At 37.2% G+C, this 14,133-nt stretch overlaps 1 protein-coding gene across 3 annotated transcripts in view; it reads right to left on the minus strand.

Moving 5' to 3' along the window:
- The window catches only part of LOC135684436 (52 kDa repressor of the inhibitor of the protein kinase), a 29,282-nt gene extending 17,485 nt beyond the window's left edge, over positions 1–11,797 (minus strand). Inside the window, exons 1-2 of one of the 3 annotated variants that reach the window (XM_065200008.2) lie at positions 11,041–11,745; positions 811–991 (exon numbers count right to left, since the gene is read on the minus strand). In XM_065200008.2, coding sequence (XP_065056080.2) covers positions 811–991; positions 11,041–11,282 — 423 coding nt within the window. In that variant the 5' untranslated portion in view covers positions 11,283–11,745. Of the gene's footprint in view, positions 1–810; positions 992–1,826; positions 9,720–11,040 lie in introns of those variants that run through there. The other 2 variants (XM_065200007.2, XM_065200006.2) reach the window with 2 other exon arrangements.
- Between the last annotated feature and the right edge of the window lie 2,336 nt (positions 11,798–14,133).

Consider the following 14,133-nt stretch of genomic DNA (forward strand, 5'->3'; position numbering starts at 1 on the left):
AAATGACTCAAAAGAGCTGGCATTGACTTAAACCTGATAAATCAAAATTCTTCTTTATGGGTGTTTAGTGCTTCAGGCTAGCCCTTTGTTAAAAAGAACAATTTCGTGAAAAATTGGATATGTCCACAGAATGTAGTTTGTGTAATGCATCTATTTTGTAAACATCCTGAAGGTACAGACTTGAAGGCATTTATGATTGCTGAAGTAATCATTATTATTGGTTACTTAACCATTATGGCAAGTATCCATAACCACACAATCAAATGAATTAAACCAGCAAAGTAACCTAAGTACCCCATCTGTCACAATGCTGACAACATATTTAAGCTATGAAAGTTTTGTTGGTCAATGCTTTTTAATAGTAACATGAAACTGTTGTCAAGCTTTAGGCTCTTGAAAACATTTAACTATGAGCCTCTGACTTAAAAGCCAAGAAAGTTGAGAAGTTCTGAGAGATTCTGTAAGGTGCATGAGGACCAGGTATTCCATCATAACATTAAACAGCTGAGATGGCTTCTGGCTCTTAGGGGATCAAAAACTGTGAGTGGGAGGTTGTGCGATGTTATTTTTAGTTCAAAACATGCAAGGAGTGACAAGAGAGTTGCCTTAAATATGCAACAGAACTACTCCACTTCCAATGCTTTGCTTAAGTTTCAAGTGGAGTTGCAATGATTTAATGATTTGAGTCAAAATGATCACATGACTTTATCAGATTTTTGCAAATACCCTGCAGTACATCAATGTTGATTCAAATTCAAAAAAACCTTGTTGCACTGAACTTATCTTATTATATAAAAACTTCAAACTTACCCTGTCAAGTCTACATAGCTTTTCTTCAGTTTTATCATCAAGAAACGGTTTAAAAGAGTCTGACAGTCTAAGCTCCCTTCTCAGTGCATCCACCACCTCTGATTCATTATACTTATTTGCACAGATGCAAGATGTTGGTAGAAGGCCTTCAATGATATGCGATGATGATCTTACAAGAACCCTGAAAAATGAATTTTAGAAAAATGAAATTCCAGAACTTTACTACAGTAGATAATGTAAAAAATTCATTTCAGTGAGGACAAAAAATTCTTCATCAACTCAAGCAACATCTGAATTCCTGTAGGTCAAACACATGAAAAGAAAAAATTAAGACTTTAATTTAGCTTTTGCTTGAGTATTTTATAACCTAGCATGGGTACATGTCTTTCTTAAGAGTTTTGGACTGAGCAAGGTTACTGCTATTTATTGGAATATCAAAGATACCTGTTACACTCTTTGTTTTATAAGAGCCATTACATTTAAACTTATAGGATTTAAGAAGTGTCATTGTCACCTTTCTCGCTCTAGGGATATGATCAGGCCTCAATTGCCAACAATGAGAGTGAGACAACCCTCATTTGCCAACAAGTTTGAATATTCACCAAAAAAGCACCCAAACATGGCTAAAAATCCTCGTTTTTGAGATAAAAAGTTGTTCAAAATTGCATCAGTAGCTCAGCCTCAGCTTGTTATCAATTTGTTCTTAACTTTTAGCCAATTTTGAGGCTTGTGTTCTTATAAAATTATTTTTAAAAAAGAGTGTATTTATAGCCATGCTTTAAACAGCTTCATAAAAAGCTGGCTATATAGCTATCATGGAGTAAATCCTTTTAAAAACTTTTGGTCAAAATGCTGCTAATTGTGAGAGCAAAAAACTGAAAAGAGTTTTAGAGATCTTTAAAAATTGCCAGCAAAACTTTCAGCTGCAGATTAGTTTAAGACCAATCATGCACAATATTTTTTAAAGTGTTGAGACTGCTTTGTAACATAAGAACTCCCACAAGCATTTGTCTTACCTAAAATACTCCTTATCTTTTAAGTATTCTTGCTTCAAACTCAGTATGACAGTTTTCAAATCATTATCAAAACAGTAATAGTTGTGGTGCTCTGTGTCCTTAAATGACATTTCATACACTTCTTCATTGTATTGTTCCAACTCAAATGGCTGATCAGCAATTTTATGGGGAAAATCTTTTATTATCATTATATTTCTGTGTCTTATACAATTGTTTTCTTTGCACTCTTTGGTGACGCACTCTATCCAGAAACTGTTTGTTGGTACAATTATGTCATTGCTCTTACAAAAGCAAAACAGCTCGTTTTGTAATTGAGGTTCTTGGGCTCTCTTCATTTGTTTTGGGGGCTGATAATGGCCCCTAGGGGATGCATATGGACTTGGATTTTGCAGCAGTGAGGTCAATCGTTCTTTTGAGTAGCCTTTAAAAGCCTTTAACTGCCTGGACATGCTGCAGTTGTTGTGACCACTCTCAAAGTCGCAATGCAAGATGCAGTAGAAGTGTTTACTCGAAGATAGGAAATAGTTCTGGATAGAAAGCTGGCGATGGCAGACGGTACATCTGAAGCAGTTTTTATGATACAAACAATTTTGTATTCTTCCGTGCATTCTGTTCAACGAAATCTTCTCTTCGTATGGTTTGAATAAAACACCGCAAAGTTTGCAGGCATCTTCGTTTGCGCTCCCCTCCATTATTGATAACTCCTTTCAAATCAAGTACATCCAAACTTTGTTGATTAGGTCTCCTTACCGTCAGCTTTTTGCAACTATTAAAGGCTTAGAGCTTCACGAGCTCTAAAATCAACACAACAATAACTCAATGAAGCGACACTCTATTTTGACCCATTTTCCGCCGGTTCATTTTGTAAATAAGGAAAAGATTGTCCCAGTAATGAATAACTCTTGACATACTGCCTAGGCCGATAGCGGCAGGCGGAGCTCAGGCAGACACTCCATGGTCAAAGGAATGTTAAAGCATTTTCAGGTCACCTTATGTACAGAAATGCTCTGTATGCATTTGAAATAAATGCAGCAGCTTGCTCTCAAGATCCAAGCATATTGTAAATAGCTCGATTTTTCAAAGGTGTTACCATGTTAGCAAATGGTCACCACCTGCAACCTGGATACAAATCCAATTGCTTTAAATGTTGTTATTCTGGAGGAGGTTGCCTGTGAATTTCCCATTCATAATAAGCAAAAATAAACATGTTACAGAAATGACATTTGCGGTAAACCATGGCAGATGTCGAGAAACCTTCATGTGATGTCAATATTAGCACATTAAGGCGAAATGATGGTTCTTCTGTTCGTACAAAGCACGAATTTTTCAAAATCTCCAGGACACAATGTAAAAATACGCAATTTCCACACTTTTCGAGGTCATTCTTATCACCCAAGGATAAAGCTTCGACTGCCTACTTATTAAAATGTGAAGTTCCAGCTCAATTCTATTCAATTCAATTCATGTATATTTTCAGCGTAATTAACTAAATACAGTATTAAAATAAAATTTTGATATTTTAAAGCTACATCAGACAGGCATACAAACAAGACGAATAACAATACATCAATTTAGCATAAGATTGCTGAAAGACATATGGAAAGAGCTCTGAAAGAGCTTTCGGGTCACTGAGAGCTCTGAAAGACGTCACTGATCAATCTTTTTTGAAGTTATGACATCACTGAATTCCAAGGGAAAGAAAGCAAAATAAAAAACTTTTTCAGGAACAAATCAATTAATTACATAGTTGTTAGGATACAATCATTAATAACAATAAAGATTACATTACAAGGCACAAAATAAGATGTTATTAAGATCAGCTGATGGATACATGGAAAAAACTCATGAAGAACCATGTGCCCAATTTGACGCGAAATGACGATAATTCAATATTAGTTTTGTTTGAATAATAACAGTAAGAATCAAAAATAACAATTTAAAAAAGAAAAACAGAAATCAAATAATAATGGTTTACAATATGCACAAATAATTCAATTGTGGGTGGATCTAAAAACGCCAAGAACGCTTTTCAAGTCGGTGTTCTCGTTAAAAGCTCAAATCTGTGAATACGGAATTTTACTAAGTTGATGAAGGACATGTTCATTCATGACAGCGTTGATATCTCGTGCAAACACGAACTGAACATTATGTTACGTCCCTCGAGCTTCCTTGATGTCCTTTCCTCTGATGGACATTCATCCAATTTTGACATCCGATGAACAAATGGCTCTCATTTTAAGGGCATTTTTTAACATACTCAGTGATGGGAGAATTGCCCCACCAGGTCCTCTGACTTCCCCCATCACTGACGGCCAAAAAGTTCCTTTTACCCCAAATACCTAGGCCATTGTGGGGCCCTTTCAAAAGAACTATGTGCCCAAAACTAATATTGAATTATCGCAGTAATGTAATTGTGCTAGTAAATATATCAACGAGGTGTTTTGGCGAAATGGTGCTAGGGGGTTGGGCCATAGACTATGGTTGGGCGCACTAACACTTGAAACATGACAAAATAGTGACAAACGTAATCCCTATTGTGTTTAAACAATCGATTTGTCACTTTTGTCTAATTCCTGAAGGTTCCGTCGTCCTGCCTCAAAGACGTAGGGACCGGGAGGGACAGGGGGCATGTCTCCCTCACTTTTCAAAACTTCAGGTAAAATGCCCCTTTGCAGCTTGCCAAGTTGCCTTTTTTCCGACTGCATAATCAATAATTGACCGTCAAATACTTAGGTGCTATACGAAATGAGCAAAGAGAGTGAGGGTTACCTCTTGGCATCATGATCTGAAATGTTTCTATGCGATCTGCATTTAGAAACACAAAAACCTACAAACTCACAACTAGGGCCACAGAAAGGTGGGGGCGGTGGCAAATTGCCCTAAGGCCTTAAGGATTAGGAGCTCCCTCGAGGCTTCCAGTTTAAGAAAGAAATAAGTAAGAGATAACAAAATTATGCCAAAAATTTTTACAACATTTTAAACAATTGCAAGAAAATGTCTCCAAAAATTTTCTGAAATGTATTTTGAGCTAATCTAAAAGGCATTTTCCCCAAAAAATTTCTGCTAGCCTCGTTCGCAGAAAGCCTCATCTTTTCATTTTGTCACAGGGTTTCAAAACCTCTCGACGACATCATTGTAGCCATGCTTCCAGAAACAGTCATTTTGAACCTTTCTGAAATTGTCGATTTCCCTCAGCTAATGTCTTTTGTAAGAGCAAATCTTAACAGAAAATATGTCTTCAAGAAATATGTGTGAAACATCCCATTTAGCTATCGCATCAATACCTGGATCACCTCGTTCTTTTAGAGAAAACGGAAGCATATGACAATTTGATGCACCGTACAATTTTTTTTGTGAGCGTGGCCCCTTTTTGAGAAATGCCCACTGCATAAAAATCCTTAAAACATGCCCTTTCTCGTTTCCTGACTTTGATGCAATGCATATTCAAAAGGTGCCTATTTTGTCTTTTGTCTATTTTCAAAAGGTGCCTATTATGGTCAAATTGCTTTGCAAATCGATTTTTAGTTCTTATCAAAATTGAAAATATTGACTTTTGTCTTGTTATCAAGGTATCAAGAGATGCTTGAAAACCTAGATTTTATTTGCATTGAAAATATTTATATGAATTAATATTGATCGGAAATAAATTTCTTGAAAAGGGCACTTTGCTGCCTCCGCTGCCCCCGTGGCTCCAGCGCCCTTGGACGTTATGCTTCTTAAATGTTTTTGTAAATACATATATTTATTCATGTCAGCAGCATGGCCATTACATAAAATGTGCAACTGTGTGTTCTGATGGAGCAGGTTATGGAACGCCATGACTGCCTTATGTTATGCACTAAAATTGTGTTGTGTCACCTAATCATTGCCTTCTGTCCAGGGGCGGCGCTTAGGGGTAATCAAGGTAATCGCTGATTACCTATTTTTTTCCAGAACTTGAAAAAATTATGCTTAAACCTAAACTGAAGTATTTTTATATTACGACCACAATGAATGTTATAAAGTCTTGATTGAACCTGTTGTGAATCGAAATCCATAAGGACAAGCTCGTCCAGGGGCTGTTTTACGGCGTGTTGACATTTAGATCTTTATTTGTTTTGGCTTTTGTTTCATGGCAGGCGATAATTATTTCTTAATCCTCTGACGCATGTTCTTTTTGCTCAAACGAACGCCAGAACTACGAGAACCGCGAGGGCCGAGAAGCTGCAAGGTAATCAGATCCCTGTTTGATGACCTTTTCGTTGTTTCTGTACAGAGGCGGATCCAGCTGAAAATCTGAGGGGTGCTTAAGGGCGTTGCCTTAATAGCCATAATAATGCCACACCCCACTTTTACTTAAGGTTAAATGAAGGCAACACCCATCTTGATAAATTAATCCTTTTTAAATTCAGGTATTAAAGCATAACTATATAGAAAATTATATCTTTTGTTAGAAGCCTATTTGCTAGCAATGCTAGTTAAAAATAACACTGCTACCTTCGCAGTTTTTACATGACATTACTCAATGAATGACATTTTAGGTCGTTAGTCAATATTTGATTGCTCTGCAATATTCAGACGCTGGTTCGTTTTTGTAAAAAGGCAGCTAAAATGTTTCAAACAAAAAAAAGCAAAATGAATCATTGCTACGTTAACTTACCATTACTATACGAAAATTGAGTTAAATATCATCTATTATAATTAAATGAGCATACAAAATGTTTGCCAAGCAGCTTTCGAAAAATCTAACAAAATTTTAACGGATGATAGGTAAAAGTTACGATGTATTATGATAGCATTGAAGAGCTTGTTTCCCTGTACTACAAAGGCTCTGCGTTAAGAATGTCTAACAGCTTCATTCGCCTAGGATGCATTCGTGCAAATATATCAATCACTTTGTCTCTATCAATGTGAACAGCTCTATGGACATAAAGAAGTGCAAGTGAATTAAGCCTCTCCTCAGCCATCGTACTACGCAAATATGTCTTGAGACGTCGAAGAACGGAAAAAGACCTTTCACAAGAACAAGAAGTCACAGGTAAAGTAGCCAAGATTTGCATTGCAACGTAGATGTTTGGAAAGGTCAGCTTATCGATCATGGGCATAAGAGATTCTAATGATGAAGGTGGTGTTTGCTTGTGACCTTTCCAAGTTTCTTCCCACATAGCTAGCTCGGTCTGGAGGAACCGTGGTTCTGGCAAATCATCGATATAAAACGAAAGGTAGGCTTCAAATTTGGACTTCCAATCTGGGTGCGCAAGTACATTAGAGGGTACGGCATAAAAGCCATCAAACGCTGCTATATTTCTGTCGGAAAACCGGACAGATATTTGATTTATCAAATGGTCCAAAAATGGAACTGAAAAGGAGAGGCGGTAATATTCCGTAACAGTGTCAGATGGCATATTGTTGCGATGGATTTGCTTTGAAGCAATCCTGGGCTTATTTGGGACAGTTCCGAATGACAAAGCAATTTTTTCAGCTTCCCTGTACCACACCTCGTGGTAGTTGATAATATCTCTGCGCATCTTATTTAGCATCGTAAAAAGAAGAGCGATTTTCTCTTGGCACTTAACAACGTCCATTGTTGGAGTTTGGAGCTGTTTTGTTAATGGTCTTGTGACCTCTAAACATCTCGAAACAACAACTAAAGATAAGATGAACCCGAAAGAAGTTATGGAAAGCACTAAGGAAGAAGCATCTCGCATTGACTCCGGGCTCCAAGACTTGTCAGCATTGTCCTGGATTGCTTCAAGAGCAGCAACAACTGCTGCAAAAATCTGGATGAACACATCAAGCCCGTCAATTCTAGCAACCCAGCGCGTACGACAGACATCAATGAGCCTAGTATGTGATGCATGCGGCAATAAAGCTCTCACCTTATTCTTCAAAACGCCGAATCGTTTCGGATGACAGTTGAAAAAGTCAGACACAACACGCACATTTGCCATCATTTTTTTTGCTTCTGGAAGGTCACAAGTTGATGCAACACATAAATTCAACACATGTGAGCGACAGTGAACATACTTTGCCTTCTGGTAGGTCTGCTGTATCCTAATAGCAGCACCCGAACACTTTCCTGCCATGTTCCCCGCACCATCATAACCCTGACCACGACAATATTGCATATCAAGGCCCATGCTTAGAATCCCATCTTCGATTGTTTTTGCAATAGATGCGCCAGAAAGGCCATTGACACAAGGAACAAAACCCAAGAATTCTTCCCTTATATGCGAGTTACTGTCAACAAATCTCAAAACCATGGCCATCTGTTCAACATTACTTATATCTGCTGCTTCGTCTGCAAGGATGGCAAAGAATTTTGACACTTTGACCTCATTTAAAATTTTCTCTTTGATAAGAGAGCCACATATCTTGATAAGCTCATTCTGAGTTGTCTTGGACTGGTATGTGGCATTAGCTGGTGGAAATGCAAAATGCTGATTGAAGGTAGCGTTTTTACCACATTTTGCTAAAAGTGCCAGAATAGCATGCAGATTACCAGGGTTATTACTTTCTACAAGACAATGCTTCGCATCATCTCGATGGCCCCTCAAACCAAGATTTTGTTGCCCACAAGTAATAACCCCTTCCAATATAATTTTCAGTATTTCCCTGTTAATGGCAATTTGCTTTGATACTAGGGAATTCAATTGAACATTAACTGGTTCTTGCTTGTTTTCCATACAGCTGCGAAACTGTGATAACCTGAGAGAAGCAGTTAGATGGACAGGTGATTTGATATTGTGCTCATTAAATTTTTCTCTAGCCTTTTGCCATGTTTTAAATGGGCTTTTGAATAAATTTACCAGCTTGTTGGCATTGTGGCCACTTTCACCCCCAAAAAGAACACAATTAATGCAGAAGGCACCATCAAGCAAAGGAGAATATGTTAGCCATGGATAGAGGTCAAGCCATTTGTACTGAAAGCTTCGATGAAATTCATTCTTGGGAAAACAATGATTTGGTTGTGGTTTCCAGACATTGCAGATGATATCATACTTTTCAGCATCAGTTAATGGCTCTTTCTTTTGAGCAACTACACCAATATCCTTCTGGTTTACAACATTAGCACTCTGGACATTAGTTGTTTTGGAACTAGTTGCACTTTGAATTTGTGAAGAAGATTGTGATTTGCTCAAAGTATTGTTATGGTCAGCAGAAAGGCCTTGAAAAGGAGAAGATCTTTTAAATACAAAGTGATCCATTGTCAGCATTTTGTGTTTCTTTGGCATTTTCCATAAGTTTGACATTTTCTCCTGTTGCAATGTGGATGAGGAACTGGTGGGTTTTGGAAGAACAGACACAAATTTATGTTTCTGTGCATCAGTTTGACTTTGAGACAAATTGAGAAGTGGAACATAATGGTTCTTTTTGTCAGGAATTTGACCTGTTTCAAGAAAACTTAAAGGTTGTGCAGCACATCTGAAGAGGTGAATTTTCTCAAATTCTAAATTAGAGCTAACTCTTGGCTTGATGGTGCCATTAAAAAGAATCTCTGCTCCATTCTTTTTCTCCACTTCCTTCCCTATGTCCCCATCTGCATTTCTGACAGGAAAGTAAACTTCAACGGACCTACCAATGACTGATGTCAAAGCAAGCAAACATAGAAAAGAAGAATAGGAAAAGTCCTTTGCAATATTAAAGGCCTCAGCTATTACTGCCTTTTTGCGATCATTTTGCTCTGAGAAAACCTTAGCTGCATCTAGAGACAAGGCAATATTAAAAGCATTTTTCTCAGAATGAAATGCTCCATCGTTGTGCTTTGAAGTGATGAAAGGATGACCAGCATAGTAATTCACATTCAGACACATTTCAATAGTTGTGAGACACCTCAAACAGCTTGATAAAGATTCATTGCCAATAAGAGCCAAGGAACAGGCATTGAATAAGCAGTTTCCATTGCCATTTGTTCTAAAAGCAACAGAAACAGAGGGCACAATGAAGCAGACTTGACATTAGGAGTCACATCAATAACCTGAAGACTTCAAATGATAAGCAAAGTTCTATGTATACATAGATGGAATCAAAATAACAAACAATGATGCCAGTGATGTATGTCTGAATAACAAAATGACAGAAGCAGATGGGTTTGTAGGCATACATATAAGTGCAAGCCAGCCCAGTTTAGACTGAAAAGATGCTAGATGGTAACAACACAACAACCATGATCCTTCCTCATTTTAAACTATTGACTGGAAACATATATTTACCAAAACTGCATTTTTTATTCATCAACTAATTAACTATAAAAGCTTGAGCTAGAACATTGTATTATAGAGTAGTTTGCTTCTAGCATGAACTCATATTTTATTCAAGAAAACTGACATAAAGTGGAAAATTCTTGAAAAGACAAAATCAGAAATATCAAATTCTTGATAGACCCTAAAGAAAGTAAGTTTAAGTAATTTTTAACTTTAAGCAAATCTTGTCACCCTATAGAGTATTGCAAATGCACAAAAATAAAAAGTGATACCATCTTGCAACATTTTGTTGCTTTCTATAAAGTAACAGTCTTGATTTTCCAATACAGTTTAATATCAATTATTGCCTTGTTAGTGGTTTTCCTTATTAGCCCCACAACTCAGATCAGTTAAGCTATTTTTTTACGTACTGTTACATTATTTTGTTCTTGTTATTGAGATTTTGAAGTTGCTTTTATATGATTTTCAACTAGAACTCTCACTCTCTTAAAGGCATCGAGTCATGATAAAATGGATTGGGGATACCCTAAGTGCCAAATTCCAGTGAGTCATGATTTTCATGAATGTCGTGCTATTGGTTGACCTGGATCTGGTCACATGAACTCACCTCCTACTGATTGACAAAACAATTTCCATCAATAGCAAGTTGTCAACAACGGGTGCAAGTATCAAATGAAACAGCAGCGATCAAGCGGAAACCAAATGACCCCCTATAGAGAAGGCCTATTTACCATGACTCAATGCCTTTAAATCAATACTTGTAAGAATTTGTTGATAAAAATTGATTGTTTTACTAAGTACCTTGTGTTGAAGTAGTACGTTTTTGGGGTCATCTGCATTTGGCAAGAAATGGGTATCGAATTCATTCTGGTAGTAATTACCATACCACCCTAACAATCAAAAATCCTTGGCACCACTTTTTTGGGGTTGCGCATTTTTCTCTGTAAAATTCGATATTTTTGTCGAATTAATCCAAGAAATATTCTGCTAAAACGTTTTGCATTTAAAGCCTGGTAAAGGAAACTACCAACCTGAAAGGCCGAAGGTCAGAACTTCCACGGGACAGTACTTGAACCTTTGGCATTTGCAGTTCAGCGAACTCATCGATCTGTGTACTCCCACAAGTCACGACACCTTCCACCACGCTCTTATCAAAAACTTCTCTCACGATTGACTGAATTCTCAAAAGCTCGTTTTCCGTTTTAATTTCTTCAGTCGACTGGCAACCAATAATCGAGAACACCTGCAACAGCAACGACTTTATGTCCGCCATTGCTGCTACACGAACAGGTTTAGTCGTTTCAGTGACGGCATGCACCAGTGTATATTAAATGATTGATAGGGGTGCTCAGATGAGCCGAAATTTGGCAAACGGATTGGTTGAAGCCTTGTTTTGATTGATAGGGGTGCTCGACATTGCGGAAAAACATATCAGAGCGTGATGTGATTGGCTCAGTTGCAACTTTGACCTTGGAGGTTGATTGATAGGGGTGCTCAAGCACCCGTAGAATCGAAGTAGCTCATTGGCCGAGAGTGTGGTTTGATGGACAAGTAAAAAAATTGGTTCCAGGGCAGCTCAACATGAAATTTCTAGCTATTTTTAGTTTAAAGCAGATACAGGTTATGCTAACTAACGTACGACAGTATGTCATCAGTTTACTGGAAAATTCATTTACGGACTAAAAGGATTCAAGACGTTTTTCAAAGATTAGAGAAAATGCGTTGAATGTTATATCCCCGAAAATTCTGACCGGTGCTCAAGCACCCATAGCACCCCCCTAGATCCGCCTCTGTGTGACGTAGGTCTTATTGTGCTGAGGGCATTTGAACAAAGAGCGCCACGCAGCAACGTAATCATTCCGCAGTTTCATTACCTCGAGAGTGCTTACAAACGACTATCACTGGGGTATTTTCACTACATTCTGAGCAAGAAAATCATGAACAGCGTTTGTAATTAAAAAAGGATGGTTAGCCATGCCCCAGAATAAAATAAAAAGGATGAGCCAGTGAGTCTGTCTATGTGTTTATTCGTGGATATGTGGATGTAACAACAAAGAAGAAAGGAACATTTTTTATCGCTGGTCTCTTTGTGATGGGTGGTTTATCAACGGTGCGTTTAAAATTAAATAATTTATTTCAGGAATATTTGCCAAATAGGAAAGTTTTTTTTCATATTTGATAAAAAATTAAAGATTAAACAATTTAAAGAGGCTTGTAGTAAAAACTTTTCAAAAACTACTAATAAGTGTTCTCTTGGAAAATTATTGTCCAGAAAATGTGCAGAATCGTTTATCCTGGACAAATAAGTCTGCATGGAATCTTTACGTAGTGATTCCTGGTCAATCCTTTCAAGGTAAGCAAATCCACTTTTGATTACCTTGCCCTTTTTACGGCTCACGAAAATGGGCTTTTGGCCGATTTGAATAGGTCTGTTATTTCAGAATCGTTTACAGGCTCAAAACCCGTAGCATGAACTGTCAGCCGTTCACTGCAACTCCAAAACAGAACCTCAAGGCATTTGGTTGTTGTGTTGTGCGGCGGAGTATTTTGTGGTTGTAAGCACAGTATGGGAACTCAGACATTATGTAAATAATCAAGATCGAACTTAAATAGGTTGGATGTTTAATGATGATTCTTTATTTAAATTTTAGATGAAAGCGCCTTTCGTACTAAGACGCTTTCATGGTTTACTTCGACAGGGTACAAAATGGCAGTCATCAAGCATCCCAAAACCAAATTCTACCCAACTGCACAGATAGGTTATATCGATGTTGCTTGTGCATTAGAAGAGGCAAGGCAAAGAGAGGTTGTTAGGCACAACAAAAATGCATCAAGATACGCATAAATAGTTCATAATCACATTGATAATGTTGTATATTTATCCGCACAAGGAAAAGCAAGAGGGAAATTGTTTTCGAAATTGCTAAAACAGTTGAACCATCAAGCATACGATTCTTCACTATTCTTAGGGTTTTTGAAAGGGCGTGGTCCTGAAAATATTTCCGGGGGCTCCATCCCCGGCCCCCCTGGTGGATTCGCTCGCTTTGCTCGCAAATTTTTGATTACCTTCTTTGCGACGCTTCGCGCCGCCCCTGCTTCTGTCACATTCTCATAGGACTATGACAATTAATCATTCAATTAGGTCATCATAGGAGTTCTTTGTTTGCATTTCATAGACCACCATGTGCTCCTTTCGTCCTGTGCTGTTATTTTGAGCAACGATCATGTCTTCCCTATGTTGCGTTATGTCATTGTAGCATCCAAGTGTGCCTAAGAACCATTGCTTTATGTTGCAGTATCAATGAACTGTTCTATTTAATCATTACATTATACTATTTCACCATTATACTACTTCATCATTACATTATACTATTTCGCCATTACATTATACTATTTCACCATTATACTATTTCATCATTACATTATACTATTTCATCATTATACTACTTCATCATTACATTATACTATTTCACCATTATACTACTTCATCATTACATTATACTATTTCACCATTACATTATACTATTTTATCATTATAACGCTCACAAGTAGTATAATGATGAAATAGTATAATGTAATGGTGAAATAGTATAATGTAATGATGAAGTAGTATAATGGTGAAATAGTATAATGTAATGATGAAGTAGTATAATGATGAAATAGTATAATGTAATGATGAAATAGTATAATGGTGAAATAGTATAATGTAATGGTGAAATAGTATAATGTAATGATGAAGTAGTATAATGGTGAAATAGTATAATGTAATGATTAAATAGAACAGTTCATTGATACTGCAACATAAATCAATGGTTCTTAGGCACACTTGGATGCTACAATGACATAACGTAACATAGAGAAGACATGATCGTTGCTCAAAATAACAGCACAGGACGAAAGGAGCACATGGTGGTCTATGAAATGCAAACAAAGAACTCCTATGATGACCTAATTGAATGATTAATTGTCATAGTCCTATGAGAATGTGACAGAAGGCAATGATTAGGTGACACAACACAATTTTAGTGCAAAACATAAGGCAGTCATGGCGTTCCATAGCAGGTGATGGTCATAATGATGATGAAGAAATGCAAATTCATATTGATCTTGCTTAAGAGAGAACT

Source organism: Rhopilema esculentum, chromosome 21, assembly GCF_057945365.1.
Source record: "Rhopilema esculentum isolate cy_ngs chromosome 21, ASM5794536v1, whole genome shotgun sequence".
Classification (NCBI taxonomy): domain Eukaryota; kingdom Metazoa; phylum Cnidaria; class Scyphozoa; order Rhizostomeae; family Rhizostomatidae; genus Rhopilema; species Rhopilema esculentum.